The sequence below is a fragment of the Cavia porcellus genome, unplaced genomic scaffold (assembly GCF_034190915.1).
Source record: "Cavia porcellus strain 051 isolate PalLab524CR breed Dunkin Hartley unplaced genomic scaffold, mCavPor4.1 scaffold_19, whole genome shotgun sequence".
NCBI classification, from domain to species: Eukaryota; Metazoa; Chordata; class Mammalia; order Rodentia; family Caviidae; genus Cavia; species Cavia porcellus.
The window spans coordinates 32,531,833-32,547,715 of record NW_026947502.1 but is presented as its reverse complement, the minus strand read 5'-3'; the positions used below and the strand labels follow the sequence as shown (position 1 = coordinate 32,547,715).

General features: G+C 46.9%; 2 protein-coding genes across 7 annotated transcripts in view; one reads left to right on the top strand and one right to left on the bottom strand.

Moving 5' to 3' along the window:
* The first annotated feature begins 227 nt into the window (after positions 1-227).
* Positions 228-2,770, top strand: Il9 (interleukin 9). The gene is made up of 5 exons (XM_003473264.1): positions 228-341; positions 436-471; positions 560-592; positions 1,489-1,620; positions 2,657-2,770. Exons 1-5 carry the CDS (start codon positions 228-230, stop codon positions 2,768-2,770), a joined length of 429 nt encoding a protein of 142 aa, XP_003473312.1.
* Positions 2,771-12,526: 9,756 nt separating this feature from the next.
* The window catches only part of Slc25a48 (solute carrier family 25 member 48), a 38,898-nt gene continuing 35,541 nt past the window's right edge, over positions 12,527-15,883 (bottom strand). For 4 of the 6 annotated variants that reach the window (XM_003473172.4, XM_063230920.1, XM_063230921.1 and 1 more), the window contains 2 exons: positions 15,694-15,827; positions 12,527-12,915 (listed from right to left, as the gene is read on the bottom strand). In XM_003473172.4, the coding sequence (XP_003473220.1) occupies positions 15,705-15,827 (123 nt within the window). In that variant the 3' untranslated portion in view covers positions 12,527-12,915; positions 15,694-15,704. Of the gene's footprint in view, positions 13,102-15,693; positions 15,828-15,883 lie in introns of all 6 variants that reach the window. The other 2 variants (XM_013156241.3, XM_063230919.1) reach the window with 2 other exon arrangements.

The following is a 15,883-nucleotide window of genomic DNA, read 5'->3' as shown; positions in this document are numbered from 1 at the left end:
TGTTCTGAGGAATGCTATTTCCTGGCACAACATTATCTTTGTCAAGTGACTCAGTGTGTTTTTTTATTTTGTTTTGTTTTTTCAATATGAAGTGGCCCTAAATTACAGAGAAACAGTGGGCCTTGGTATCAGTTTGATGAGAGGGATTTTCCCTGTTTGAGAGGGGCTTTAAATGCCACCAGTTTGGAAGGTGTCTGCAATCCAAGCGAGCTCAGTCCTCTGTCAAGATGCTCCTGATCGCGGTCCTCACCTCTGCCTTGCTCTTCTGCTCTGCAACAGGGCAGCAGTGCTCCACCTCTGCGGGAATCAGGGACATCAACTACCTCATCAATAATCTGCAGGTAGGCTGAAGGGCTGCAGGGAGCACAGTGGCTGACCACAGCGGAGAGCTCTGTGCACAACTCATGTGGGTTTTCATTTCTCTCCCTACTTTAGAAAGATGCACAGTCCACATGCAACTGCAGTGCCAATGTGAGTGCCCGCTCTTTGTAAAGAACTTTCCTCACTAATTTTGGTTTTCACATACGGAATCCTTACCCTGAAATTTCTCTTTTTGCAGGTGACCCGTTGTTTGTGCCTGCCCATCCCTTCTGTAAGTATAGTAAAAGATAATGATCTTGATCTTATTTTCGGTTAAGGTTTTTAACTAAAAATGAATCATTTTGCTATTTTAAGTGAGAAACTATTACTTACTTGTAATTGTTGCAGATCTTGAAATTCTGTGCTATATTCATCTCCTTGTACTTGGATAACTTTATGGTCTTTGAGAAGTTAGAACACTTCAATATTTCAAAAAAAGTGTGGCTATCCTTTTAGATAAACGGTCATACATACAGTATGCAGTTACATTGTTGAACTATGCTCTGATGGAACAGAGTTTGTGAGTAATGGAAGGGACCCCAAAAGAGATACTCCCCACTCTGGCAGAGGGAGGAAAAAGAAATGTTTTTATCTCACCGCAACTAAGGCTGAGTGCTCACCCAAGCCGGGCCTGGGAGAAGTTGAATTTCCCACCCCAGCTGAGGTCAATACCATGCCCTGTGTTGACCATCAGTCACAGAGGTGAGAAGAGGTGAGGAAGAGCCCCACCCACTTGGTCCACAGTGCCGGGGTTTGACTCTGTTGATAGGCTACCCACACCCAAGGGACACCCCACTTGCTGGTATCAGGGGCTTCCTCCTTCCGCACTGTCAAACTTTCTCCTGTTAGACTTGGGGGACAGGGCATTGGGAAAGAGCTATGAGCTGTGTATTTGCCACAGCCTACAGCCTGTGTTTCCTGGATGGAACATGCTAGAAGTCTTCTGGCAGAGTCAGTGTGGAAAAGTGAGAAAGCCTTGAAATACTGAATGAAGGTCCCTTCCTAAACTGGCAAGGGACCTCTGAACAAATAGTGTGACTTTAGACTACATGAGTCAAATTAAAATAGTTTCTAAGGTGATTTTGTCCTTATAGTGCTTCTTTTTCAGAAATCCTTGTTATTTTCTAGGACAACTGCACCACGCCATGCTTCCGGGAGGGGCTGTCACAGATGACCAGTGTCATACAGAAAACAAAATTCTCACTGATCTTCAACCGAATAAAAAGAACAGTTGAAGTCCTAAAGAACAACAAGTGTCCAGTGAGTTTACATTTATATGTGAAATGTTCTTGTAGGTGATTTTTATGCAAATGATGGGTGTCCACTGTGACTAAATGGCGCATGATGATAAAGTTGAAATTGGTATTTCAATGTTCATAAAGTGACACCTAAGAAATGTAATCAGAAACAATGGAATCAAAGTGAAATTTATCCCAGGGATTCCATTGTTTCCTGAATTAAAAAAAAATTCTGGTATCTGTGTAGCCATTTTCTTCTTGAATAATGAAAGAATCTATCCCAATTATAATTAGAAGCTACAACCTAAAAAATAAGAACTAGATCCCGCTTTAAATTATCTAAAAGAGTCCATCTGCTAACTAAGTAGATATGGTGGTCTCTAAATTAAAGATTTTTCCCTCAACTGTCTAAGTAGATTTTTAAAGTAAAATGCACGCAGACCAAGGTAGATGCTTGCCACTTGCCCATCTTCCTCATATGTCCTTGTGTTGGGGTTGGGGCTGAGGACCTCTCTGCTTCCCTCCGTGTTAGCATCTGCTGACCTGCACAGCAGCCCTGGCTGGTTATGTAATTGCTGGTGTCCTACCACCAACAGCTTCTAGACCGATATAACCTGTTTTGCTAAGTAGTTGTCTTAGGAACAGTTGTTCAAAGTTCTCATCTTCATGTGAGAGAGAAAACGGAAGCTCAGGAAGGTTAACTAATTTGCCGGAGGTTATATATTTAATAAATGATACAATTGTGATTTGAATTTGGGTTTCTGTGACCCTAAAGTTTCACTTTTAGCCATTGTGATTTAGGATGGCCTTGAAAGGACAGGGAAAAAGGATGATGATACATTAGAGACCTCAAACTGTTCCAGGTAAAAGTTTCCTCTAATGGGGAGCTTCCAAGCGACTTCTTAGGCGTCCAAAGATGAATGTGAGCAGACTCCTATTTGCTCCAGGTCTCACTCCTCTGTATTCCTGTCCTCCCAGCCTCTGAGCAGGGCTCTTGCTGGGGCTGCTTGGTTCCATACTGCTTTAGTCACTGTCCTTGTCAACTTTTATCTCCGCAGTTTTTCTCTTGTGAACAGCCATGCAACCAAACCACAGCAGGCAACACGGTGACATTTCTGCAGCATCTCCTGGAACCTTTCCAGAAAGAAATGATGAAGGGGAGAAAAGCTTAAGCATGAAGATGACACATTATTTATTCTATTTATTGAGTTTTTAAAAGTCTTCTCTATAAGTTTTTATAATTAAAAAATCAAGTGAGCTACTTTAAATTAAAATCAGTTGATATCATTTGTTTAAGATGTTATAACTTTATTTTGGAATAAATATAATGGGAAAAAGAATACAAGCTGTCTCTGAGTGCTTCTTCATGACATATTCTTTCCTTGATGCTCAGAACAAAGAAAGCTATGAAACTGTCAAAGAAGAGAACGGATAAAAGACTCCACAATAAAATGACACATGGTTCTGAGAGTGGGACCGCAGGGGTACAGTTATAAAGTGCTCATCTGGGACAGTCTGAAGGGCATCAGAGCCTGAGGGCACGCTGAGGGCACACAGGGCACTGCCCAGGAGCTTCATTCCTGAGAAACCAACCGTGCACTGGAAATAGGAAAAGGTGACCACTTAGTAAATCCAGTAGCTTCGGGACTGCTCAAGAATATGGGACGGTCGTGCACAAGACAGCAAACAGCTTGAAGCTGAACTTGCAGACTGTCACAGGGAACATCTTTTGGGGCAGACCATGAAACAGAGAAGCCCTGAGATCAATACCATCTATTCGCCTGCAAGGCTTTCGGCAAGCACACAGCACATACCAGCGCAAGGCCTGGCTGGGTGCAGGCTCTCATGGGGTAAGTTCTAAGGCACCCTTGAAACACGGTCTATGGCTGGGATCACACAGCTGCACACCACACCTTAATACTCTGCCTGTCCCGGCGCTGCTGCTCTCCCTGGCCTCCGCTTCACTGGGCTTTCTGTCTTCGAAGATGCTTCCATGCTTACTGGTTATTATCTGACCCTCCCTGCTCACTTGCCAGTTCCCTGAGGGCAGAGAACTGCTTTGTTCACTTCTAAGGCCTGGGTCAGCACAGGGTAGGTGCCAAGCGAGTGTGGTCTGAACAGATACAAGGCTTTGGGATGTAAGAACACAGTGGTAACTCGTGCCTGTGTCAGGACTGTTTATCCCTGGGGGAGGGACAGAACCCAGGGCACACTGTGGTGGCCTCCCTGACACCTGTGGGTAGGTCTAGGCTGAGCTCACATCACCTAGCCCCTTGGGATGGGCAGACTCCTATGTGGCCTCCAGGGCCCCATGTTGTGGGCAGGTGGAGCCAGAGTTAAGACTGGATCAGGGTTGTCTGAAGAAATGGCCCACTCCCCACAACCTGAACACTTGGAGGACTGGGAAGAACTCAGATCCTTTCATTATTTATGTTTATTTTTTATTTTTGCAGAGTGTGGGATCAAACTCAGGGTCTTGTACTTTCCAAGCAAGGGCTTTACCAGTGAGCTACACCTCAAGCCCCAGGACATAAGGGCTTTGACAGGATAAAGTCCATGGTGGGGGAGAAGTCACTTAGGTTCTTCCAGAAAAGGAACTGCCTCCTCTCCCAGATGGAAGAGCCACTCTAGCCCATCGTGACTGCTTCTCATTACAATACAGAAAGTTCAGAGGAGCCAGAGTCAGAGTTGCTCAAAGCGCTGAGATCCGCTTCTGATGTCATCAGTTATAATGTCCAGCAAAGTCTGCATGGGACCTGCCCCGCAAGCAGGTATCCTCTCAGAAGGCCCAGCCCTGGAGTTGTGCGGCTGCTTCAGAGAGGAGGGGGCCCCATGTTCTGCCCTCTGCCTGCCACCAAGCCCATCCTGCACAGCACGGGTGAGAGGGATTTTTGCCCAAAGCCTGAGGCCAGGGAAATGTTTTATCCAGAGTGCAGAAACCCTGGGCCCACAGTGACACCCAACCATAGTTTTAGCCTTAATTGGGATAGAAAGATCTCAGTTATTTCTGGGGCCATGTAAATCAAAGTTCAATGTGCTATGTTTCACACTATGCTGTATTTCAAAAGGCCACTGATGCTATTGAAGGCCGCCAAGCATTTTTGGTGGAGTCTCAGACTTAAAATGTACTGACAGTAATCTCTCCTGGAGACACCCCTGCTTTCCTAGAGGCATGGAAACATCACAAGCAGTGGGGATGGGGTGGAAACGGTGTAAATTCTACAAAAGAGGTTTGCCAGGGAGTCTCCCATAGCAGTGAACAGGAGAATTAGCACTCCGATTGTTACTGGTAATACATATCAGCACCTCCTGTATATTTTGGTCCTGGAGACCACTCAGGGTTCTTGGCTCTTTTTTTCCTTATGAGTGGGGCTGCCAGTGCTGGACCCCTGCCCTTGCATAGCCCCCTGAATAGGGTGACTCAGGATGCCTGTCTTGCCTGACTCCCTTGTGGCCTGCAGATACCCAAGGACAGGTCACCTTTCCCCCCTGGCTCTTACAACTCTGCATGACACGCAGTGAGTACTGAGCAGAGAGTATCTAGCAAGTGACACATTCATTAGTATCAAGCTCTTAATATTTAAGCATTTGCTCTGATGTACTGGTCATGCATGTTTCATTTAATCCCTAACAATGGTAGGAAGTAGATATTATTTGTGCTTTATAGGTGTGGAAACTGAAGCTTTCTAGGTCGGATGACTTCCCCAAGATCTCACAGCTAGTGAGTGATACTTGAGGCAGGGAATCGCTCCCTGCTGGTTCAGGTTCCAAACCCTCTGCTCTTCCCATTTGCTTGCCTCATATCCTGTTTACATCCGATTTGCAGGTTGCATTTCCTCTGACCACTGCCCGAGGCTAAGATAGATTCACCTCAGTACCAGTACATGTGCTCTCCTCCAGGAACCTGGGGGTCAGATGAGGATCAGAATTGAAGCGTGTTCGCCCTTTTGAAAGCTAATACACAATTCATGTACCACATATTACATAACACCCATGGCAGGGCCTGGGGCAAGGTTCCCTAATTAAACGCATCAATATTCTGGAGCAAAACCCAACACAGGAGCTAACTCTCTCAGTGGTGCTCTCACAAAGCGATCAAGGTTTGCAACCAAATGAGTCACAACGACCTTGAGTTTCCTAAATTGTTTGGGTTTCAGAATGGTGATAAGGAATCAGCGGGCTGAGCAAACAAACAGGGTTTTGTTTTGTTTTTGTTTTTTCCCTAACTCAGAGCCCATTTATTCTTTATCTAGGGCTTGGCTGGTTGTAGCTAGGCAGAGGTTTTTGCTGTTCTCTAACTGGTTGGGCCACAAGGCACCCAGGTGGCGCAGCCAGGCTTTCTGAGTGGTACACAGTGTGGCTTCCTGGGAGATGCCCAGATCAGCCGTGCTCACTTAAGCAGCATCACAGTGGGGCAGCAGCTGATAGCTGCTCTGAGAAAACAGAGTGGTGTAAATGCAGCTCTAAGCACCTGCTGGCTTGGTGCTTTCCCTCTCTTCTTTGCAAAAGCTGTGAAAGTCACAGATTTGCCCCTGTAGGAAGCTCTGAGGAGGATTTGCCAAAGGAAGTGGTGCTGATATGGATCTCTTGCCTGTGATTCACAGAGCTGAGATTTATCAAGGAGCCACCTTGGAGAATGAGAAGAAAAACTAACATTTACTAAGTTCATAGTATGCAGCAGGCCCTCTGCCAAACATGCCGTGAGGAATATCTAATTGCATTCTCACAACAATCTCATGGTGTATTTATTTCGTTATTATATATATTATACATATCCCATTGCACAGAGAAGACAGTTGAGGCCCAGAAAGGTTACATAAGTTGCCAGGGGCACGTTGCCCACTCTAACTCCGCTGCTCTAAGCAGGTGGCCAGCTCCCAGGAGTAGTTTGCAGAGGGTGTGGGTCAAGACCATCCACCCATCCCTCCATCTATCCTTCAGGAAAATCGTAAAATTGCAACTCAACAATTCTCTTTCTATGCCCCATGTCACTGTGCTGCTCCCCATATTTTCCTGGTCCAAGACCTCCCTATCCCCACAAGAGGACCTCAGCAGGAACACAAAAAGGTCCTTTCTTTATTCCCAAAAGGTTCTTGCGGTCTTTTCTCTTGCTCAATAGTTTTATTAAGATATGAGTCCCATGATTTTCTCTATACAAGTGCATATCATCTGCAAACAGAAGTGCTTTACTTCTTTTTCAATTTGGATTATGTATATTTCACTTTCTTACCTAACTGCCTTGACTAGAGCCTCCAAGCACAATGTTGAAAAAAGCAATGAGGAGTGGACCCCCATGTTTGCTTCCTGCTCTTAGAGGAAACCTTCAGCCCTTCACTGTTAAGTATGATTCAGGTGGGGGCTGTACATAAATGCTATTTACTGGCCTGAGAATGTTATCTTTTATTTTTGGCCTGTTGAGCATTTTATCATGAACTAGTATTGCATTATGTCAAATGGGTTTTTTTTTTTTTTTTTTTGGCATGCATTGATGTAATAGTCCTTTATTTATTAAAAGAGAGGCTAATTCTTGGCACTTGGATTTCCAAAGGTAAAGCTCCCAGTTCTGGCTGGGGACAGGGTATAGAAGAGATGCTGGAGAGGAGAGGAGGAGGCAGCCCCTGCTGTGCCCTGAAATGGGGCTGTGCCCTGAGCCTGTGTGACGGCTAGGGTTAAGGACCTCAGAGCGGGGACACCTGAGCTGGCTATCATAAATCCCCTGGGAGATGAGTCTGAAGAGAAAAAGCTCCGGATTACCTAACCAGGTGTGGAGTCGGGAGGACCACCCGTACCCCACCCTTAGGAAGGCGGGCTGGATGTGCCCTTTGGGGGTTTCAGTGGAGAAGGTTTCCCCAAAGCAGGATGAAGTCTCAGGGTTAGCAGGTATGGTGAACCTGGGTCCCATCATCGGGTACCAGGTGGGAATGAAGCAGCCTCTGTAGAAACTACCATTGAGGGAAAGGCACGCCTGGTGCTGGCCAGGAAGAGCAGCAGGGCAGGACAGGAGCATGTTCCGAGGTTCAGATCTCATCTCCCATCCCACACGACAGGATCTAAGGTCATCTCCAGGTGGGGGAGAAGGAAGAAAAAATCTTGAGCTGAGCATTTAACTTGAAATTCCTAAGATTTACCCTGAAATGGCAATTCTTTTTCAGCCATTAGGTAAATTTAAAACAAAAAACAAAAACAACTAAATTCAGTAGGAAAACAGAGCAAGCTTCACACATTTCTGCACGCCTGAAGAGGCCTGCATATCAAGTTGAAGCACTTGACAACCACAAGCATCAAGTGCCAAATGCCAGGCTCAGCATACAGCGGGTAGGACATTGCCGTTGCCTCAACTTCTACAGATGTCAGAGGAAGAACTCTGGTTGGTACTGAGAAGAGGTGAAAAGCGCAAGGGCAAGTCCCTGTGACAGGCCAGGAGACTGAGCCACGTGGGCCTCTCTGCACGCTCCGACCGAGGAAGGGGTATCATATCTCCGGATGGATCTCCGGATGGATTCCCGATCCTCTTAGCTTAGATTCTCTGCTGCATCAAATATTTCCTGGAAACCTCTTTGATATTTCCTGGAACCTTCTGAAAGTCAGAACCTTTTAGTGCTGTAATCAGTGCCCCTACAGACATCCTGAACATCAGAAAGGTCATGTGAAAGTCTACTTCAATCCCCCCACCTTCTCTACACTTATGGGGTGTCCACTTGAGGGTCTGAAGGCCTCGTACCTGCAGTTCTCGGGGTTTCACAGGCAGAGATCTGCCCCAAGAATGCCACTACAGGAACCTCGTGTCTGCTCAAAAAACAAAACAGAACAAAAACTCAGACTTAAGAAAGCAGCAAAAATCCCAAACCAGAAATGATACAGTGCCTCCTGCCTTCCTCCAACCCTTATGTTTTGGATTTCACAGTTTTAAAACCTTTTTTTTTTTTGAATCTCGCTGAAGTCAGAGATAGTAGGTAAAAGAAGCCAGTGTGGCCATTTTTATAGATGAGGAAACTGAGGCCAGGGGACAAAAGCTTTCTGAGATCACGCAAGTAGCCAATGGCTGACCTAGGACTGAATCCTAGGGTGATCACCTTAATCTGACTTTGTGTCCACTACAAAGGAAATGGAAAACAACAAAGGAAATAGTGACCCAGAAACAGGAAGAAAAGCATCAGAGGGCAAATACTCTCACCAAGGCCAACCTAGGTCATCCTCCACTAGGTGGGGACTCCTGTCAAGGCTTTAGTTGACTTCTGCTGCCACCAAGTGGCAATCATGAGGTATATCAGCCAAGAACACATCTCAAATCTTTGGATGAGGGATTTGCCTCACAGGGCAGTGGTTCTCTAAGGCATTCACAAGGTCAAAATTATGTTTATGTAACGCAAAGATGTCATCTGCATTCCTCCCTCTCACTTTCTCATGAATATGCTTGACGTTTTCCAGATACTGCATATCAAGTGACATTGCATAGACTGAAAGCAGGAGCAGATGGAGGAATCAGCTGCCTTCCATTCAAACCAGACAGCAGAGTAGTAAATATGAAAAGCAAGGCCAACCTTATCATCATTTTTGCTCAAAAGAAACATTTTAATAAATTATGTTACCGATGCTGACAAGTAGTGAGTTTATGATTGTATTTTATATGCAGAAATATTTTTAGAAGTTTTTATTCCTGGTGCATATTGGTAAATAAGCAAAAGTTTTGGGGGGCCCTAAATAATTTTTAATGACAGCAAAATTTTATTAAAGGGAGGAAGAGAATCTGGCTCTGTAGAGCGAGTCTGAGGCAAGAAAAAGGAGGAAAAGCAGTGCCCCCTGCAGTGGGAGGCTGGGAAGGAGGGAACATAGTGGTGGCCCTCACAGTTTCCTGGATGGGAAAGGCCAGCTGCTGACCAGTGCAGCTGACCACAAAGCTACGGTTCTCACTGAGTCTTACCTGCCACGCTGACAGCTCTTCGGCTCCAGGACATCGACATCAAAACTGGAGCTCTGCTTGGAGTTGTTTTTTTTTTTAAAAAAAAACAATATAATTTCTTTAAAGACATTCTTAGTGACATAGAAATCACTGTCTAAACCTGAGGTGCCCGAGGGCAAGGTCCCTGCCATCATGACTGGCACAAAACTGGACAAAGTCAGGCTGTTTTGGGGGTGTGATGGAATGAGAGAAAAGCCATATATACGTTGACTGAAAAAAAAACCCCAAGCTATTGGCCCCAAATGCTGTCCACTAGATTATTTTGGATGACCCCTCCTTGTTCCATGGGATTTGTCAGGGTTGGGGTCAAGTTTCTGCGTTAGAACTGAGTTTCATTTGTTCCCGCCCTGGTGTTCTTCTGGGGGGACCTGGATGCACGAAGTGTGCCTGAGGTGTCACCTGTTCCACGTGGGGCAATAAGGGGTGACAAAGCTGTCACAGCCTTGCTGAGGGCGGGCAGCATGGTGGAGCCAGCCGGGAGTCTGGAAAGCAATTGCCAAGGGTGTGTCCTGCTACACACACACACACACACACACACACACACACACACACGTGCTTTGTAATGGTAAAGCATAAAACCAACATGTGCTCACTGTGAAAAATGAAACCACTTTGTTGGACATAAAGCATCAAAGGAGAAATTGAAATTCCTCCACCACGTCCGCCTCCCAGGAACATCACCATAAAGTTTGGTCTAGATCTTTCCTGACACTTTTCAGTGCCCAGATAATTGTGCATATATGACATATATTGTAAAATGAAAATGAGCAACATACTTTCTTCCCTGCCATGTCAGTTCTGTACTCATATACTTCTGACATATTTCTGTAACAAGGTGTGGAAGTCCTGTCTCATTCTTTTTGATGGCTATGTGACACTTCTAGAAGACAAATGCATCTCCATTGCTTTAATCCCCTCCTTGACAAGTAGAAAGTCTCTAAATTTCTATTGTTCCAGGAGGTTCTCAATAACCATTATGATGCTTCCTTTGTTTGCAAAGAAAATAAAACACTTATGTTTGTGAGTTGTTGAAAGGAGAGGGAGAATTATGGAAGCCTTAAGCTGGGCTTGAATGGGGACATTCCTAACCCTGAAGATGGGTTGGAGTTGTCTAGGCTGAATAAAATTGCAGAACAGGGAGTCCTGGAGGGAGGTGATAGACAGCACCTGGTCCAGAGGGGTCCATTGGATCACTCAGTTATTTCTTCAGCAAGTGTTTGGATACCCGTTATGTACCTAGCACTAGATGTAAGAGAGGAAGTGGCTGAACCACAGAGCAATGGTGGATGTATGGAAGGGAAGCTTCTGTCATTTACAGAAGGCCGTCAGTGATGGCTGGAGACCCCAGTATTATGCATCTCCAACAACTTTCTCTCTTTTGCACTGTGAAATTCTGCTAGTGTGGTACTCTAAGGCGGACCACAAGGGCAGAGTGCCTTCAGGAAATTACCAGAGGAAACTGGTGATCCAAGTCCCTATCAGAGTCTCACATCCGTTCAAACCTCAGTTTGCCCATCTGTAAACTAGATCAGCAATGCTTTATTCAGTTACCTTCTGCTATCATCAAGGGGCACTAGGGTGATGAAAAAAACCTGGGAAGCACTTTAGCTGAAAAAAGCTATTGTTCCCTGGCCTTGTCAGGAGTGCCCAGTACAAGGATCTAACAAGCCTCATGATGCTGCCAGCACCACCTCCAAACCAACTGCACAATCAGAACCAGGACCAGGAAGTAGCCTTCCTGAGGCAAACCTAACAAAGATGCCTTAGGATTTGCTACAGTAGAGATTTGGGTCCACCTGCAAGTGAGCCAGATACCAAAAGCATCTCTTCTCCAGCATCCTCAGCACCCGCCCAGGCCAGGTGATGTTGGGTAGGCAGAAAGACTCAGCTCTGCTGCCAATAGAGACTTTCTAACATGCCAGCATGGAGTTGCTGTGGGGCCCCTTGTATTGTCCCCAACATCTGAGATGACACCCAGCAGGTGCTCAGCAAATGTATGATGTTTGAGTGACTGGAAAAATGAGTGTCCCACTGCTGGGGAGAGCACCTTTGAGGCCCTTTCCAACCACCATGCTGTGTCCTAGTGACTTGGGGAAAAGATGTGGGGCCACCATCCATGGTTCCTGTGCTCACTTGAGTGGAGCAGGATTCTGTCTGGGCCAGTGACATCTCCAGGGGCCTGAGGAGAGCGAAGAGTGAGGGTGATTGGTGCCTCCTGGAGGAACTCTCAGGTTACCATCTGGCCAAGCCGTTCAACTCATGGTCTGTAGAAGTAGAGAACAGGGGAAGAGGCAAAAAGGAAGGGATGGGGGACTAGACATTACCCCTAAGATATACTCACGCTATGATGAGACACCCAAATATACACAGTAGTACACTTTCCCTGGATGCCATGAGTTAAACAGCTTTCCTCCTGTCACCATGATATTTTTCCCCTGGAGTAAATCTACCATGTACTGAAACCTCCAAAACCGTGAGCCGAAATAAACTCTTCTGTAACTTGTCAGATATTTGGTCCCAATAACAGAAAAGTGACCGCTAACACACCCTTCCACATAATTCTAACAGGAAAGAAAATCTAGAAGTCACTCTAGAAATGTTCTGTGTACACGAAGCATTCACTTTGTTCTCCATGTGAAAATCAGGCCCAGATAATACCCACTGCCATCCAAGCTCAGGGACAGCATCTCTGAAGTGCATCACTATGTACCACCAACACACGCCACTGCTCAGGGCAGGGAGAATGCTTTGCCTGGTTGCCCTTTCCAACCCCTGTGCCTTGCCCTGCCTGCCTCAGGCTGGTGGTACAAAGGAAGTAAAGCTACCATCCATAGTTCTTTTGCTTACCCGGTGAAGCTGGTCTCTCTCTGGGCCAGCAACATCTCCAGGGCCCTCAACAGGGTAGGAATGAGGATGCTGATACTTCTTGGAAGCTTGGAAGAGCCATCAGATACAGAAACAACTTGGAGAGGTTTTCAACACTTTTATTTAGAAACTTAGAGTTAAATCCAGCTCTTGAATGAATCCCCACTGAGTTCACAGAAGCCAGGAGGGTAGAGTCTATTTTGCTCCAGTGTTTTCCAGATGCTGGCTCAGAGCCAAAATAGATGGTGACTGCCTGGCCAGTGGTCCATTGCCTCTGAAGCAGCAGCTCAGCAGTCCAGCTGGAAGTGAGGAAGAGCCTTAATTGTGAAGGAGGGAGTGCCAAGGTCAGCATGCTACCCAAGAGCCCACCTGGTTCACAATCTGGATGGCCAAGGTGCTTCTTTCTCGCTTGTAAACTCACTGCTACTCATTTGTAGATGCTACCAGCACTGACCCATAGCATAACGAGGCCATGTTCAGGTGACATCAAGCCTGGGAAAAAATGAGGAAGTATGAGGAGGTCATCTTTCAAGGGTATCAGTAGCCTCTAAGGTTGAACTGCCTGCTTCGAGACTATCTCCGTGAACCTCTGATGTCAGCAGATAAAATTCAGCCTATCACAAAAAAGCAGCCTCACACACTGGCTTCTTGTGTCCTTGGGTCACTGTGACATGTGGTCTAGAAGAGAATGACACAGGGGTGAATAAGAAGTGTGCTTCCTCCATGGCACTTGCAGCAGCTGGCTGTTTCATCCCCCTGAAGACATCTGGAAACAATTCACATGTCATGTCTGTTACTTGTGCCCAGGGACTCTGAGAGTCACCATCCCACTCCTCCCTAGGAACCGAGGGGCCCTCTGCTCCTGTAATAAACATTATCTTACTCTTCTTTGGTCTCCATGATGGAAGCGGCATTGGTATACGCAATATACACTCATCTAAGAGAGTATATTGCTGCTGCCTGGAGCATGACCTGCCCGAAATCTTAGATTCAAGTCTAGTTCTTCTTAAAAGGCCTTGATCTGGGCATAGTGGCACACCTTTACAATCCCAATACTCTGGAAGGCTGAGGCAGGAGATCCACACATTCAAGCCCAGCCTGGGCAACTTAGTGATGTGGTAAGATTCTATCTTTAAAAAACAAAAGGGCTGAGAGTGTAGTTCAGTGCAAAGGATCTGGGTTCCAGGCCTGGCCACAGTTAGCCCTAAAGCAACAACAAAAAGGCCTTGACATTCCTGGTTCTCCATTAGAGGAGGAAGTGGAACATTTTGGGCTAGGATTGTTCAAGACAGAACCTAGAGCGCTTTCCAGGAACCTCCCTCTCTCACGTGGCAGTCCACTGTCCAAAGGAAGACAGATGCCCGACCCCATGCAAGAAAGAGCTCTTTCGGGAAGAAAAGCTTCCAATTTCCTAACAGTCACATCTAGAACGACCATGACGAGCTGGCTCATCAGAAACGTCCTCCTCCTTTACATGCCAGTCATCAGGGTGGCCACGAGTAGCCCAGGATGACAACTTGGGCAAGCATCCAGGCTGGGATCTGGGAGGGCTTGGCAATAAAACCATGTTGGAGCTAAAGGTTTAATTTGGAAAAATGGCCTTGAACTAACAGATAGGTGCAAGTGGGTGATATACACTGTGTAAAGTAGACTTTGCTTTGGGGGACACACTTGAAAATATGTGGAATAGTAACAAGCTCTTATGGCTGCAGGTCTCTTTATTTTGTTCTTTCTGCTTTGTCTACAACAACAAATATACTGATTTTAGTATGGGATTTTTAAAAGCAGAGAGCAGCTGAGGTATGAGCACAGCTTTAAAAACAAGACAATCTCTGCACTGTCCTGGATGTGACCCAAATTCAGGGACCCTTCGCCAAGGTTTAATTGTGTAAAATGTGTCACCACTCTTCATTTTACACAAAAGGGCAAAGAGCCAGAAGAGCTGTGCATGTCGGTGCTTTAGTAAAAAGCTGAAAGCAGTTTACGTAAAGCCAGCTCCGATGTCGGTCCAGGGCTCACTGTGGTCAGCCCGACTGATGGCGCCCTCTCCTTTCCTCCAGGATCAGGTCCCCTCATGCTTCCCATCGAGTCACTGTGACCCCACAAAGGCCCCGTCTGGCCCCCGGACCCCAGGGAGGCCACAGCAAGGTTTTCTAGACTCCCTTGATGAAGAACATCCTCCCTGAAAGAATTTGTAGTCATTGAGGCTGAAACGAAATGGCTTTTGACTAGAAAGTTTGGTGACTCACTCTCTGCCTTTGAACTTGGCAGGTAACCAGACAAGGCTTGGGGCCAGAGAAACAGAAGGAGGGAGCGAAAGTGAAAGCAGGAAGAGGAGGTACTGCAGAGATATTGGAGGGCAACCACGCTCCGGCCAGTGCCATTGCTGAGCGGCCATCTGAGTGCCAGCTCCGTGTGAGGGCGGGGAGCAGCTGGGGTGCTCTGGGGCCTTCACCTGGTTAAAAGCCAGGGGAGCCAGCAGGCAGCTGGGATGCGGTGGGGCAGGGCTGGAGTCGTCCCAGCACCTACATTACTAGACGGGCTTCCCGAGAAGCGGCTGCTCTGCCCAGGGCTGGAGGAGGAAGCGCTGCTGAGGCTCAGACAGCGGGGAAGGGAGGAGTGAGGAGAGGGAGTCGGTTGGGAGCACAATGTGAGCACGAACCCAGATGAGAGGGAGGATGGGCTGTGCAGGACTGTGGTGCATTGTGGTCCTGGAGAAGGAAGTAGCACCAATGGTAGGCTGTGTCTGCAGGGCCCTGGGGAGCCCTTGAGGACACTGGAGCTCTGGCTTCCCTTTTTAGAGGCCGCAGGGATCTTTGTGTAATGAGAAAGGAAAAAGGAGGAAATGCAGCAGGCAAGGAACGGCAGCAGATACTTGCCTTGAGGGGCTCTGGGAGCTCGCTAGCTGCTGTCAGACAGGCTCTGTCTAAAGATTAGCAGGGAGATGGTGTCCCGTGTAGGCAAGACGATGGGACCTCGGTTGATGCCTGAGTGACTGCATCCGTGCAGAGAACCTAAACACACTTCTCCTAGGACTGCAGAAGCTGTGATGGGGAATGGGGAGTTGAACTGGCTGACTCTGGCCTGGTTCAGTCCAGGGACTCAGAATGCCACTAGTCCCTGGGGAGTTTTTAGGACTGCTGTAGGATGGGTCAAAGGGTGAGCGTTCCAGCCCATCACAGTGACAGAGGGACACTTGAGAGACTACGATGTTTTCATAATGAAGAAGAGTTTCAAATTCACAAAAGGCTGCGAAGGAAGCACACTGACCTGGCTGGCACTCACGAGCTTGTGGCACTATGGTCCCCACGGAGTGCCTGCAGCGAGAGCTCATAGCCGAAGAACATGGCAGCACTCATAGGGAAGCCCCGCACAGCATTCACGGTGATGCCTCTGAAAAACACCTTCGCCCAGGAAGTCAGTTATTCTAGGGCCACTCGCACCATCTGAGATGCCCACC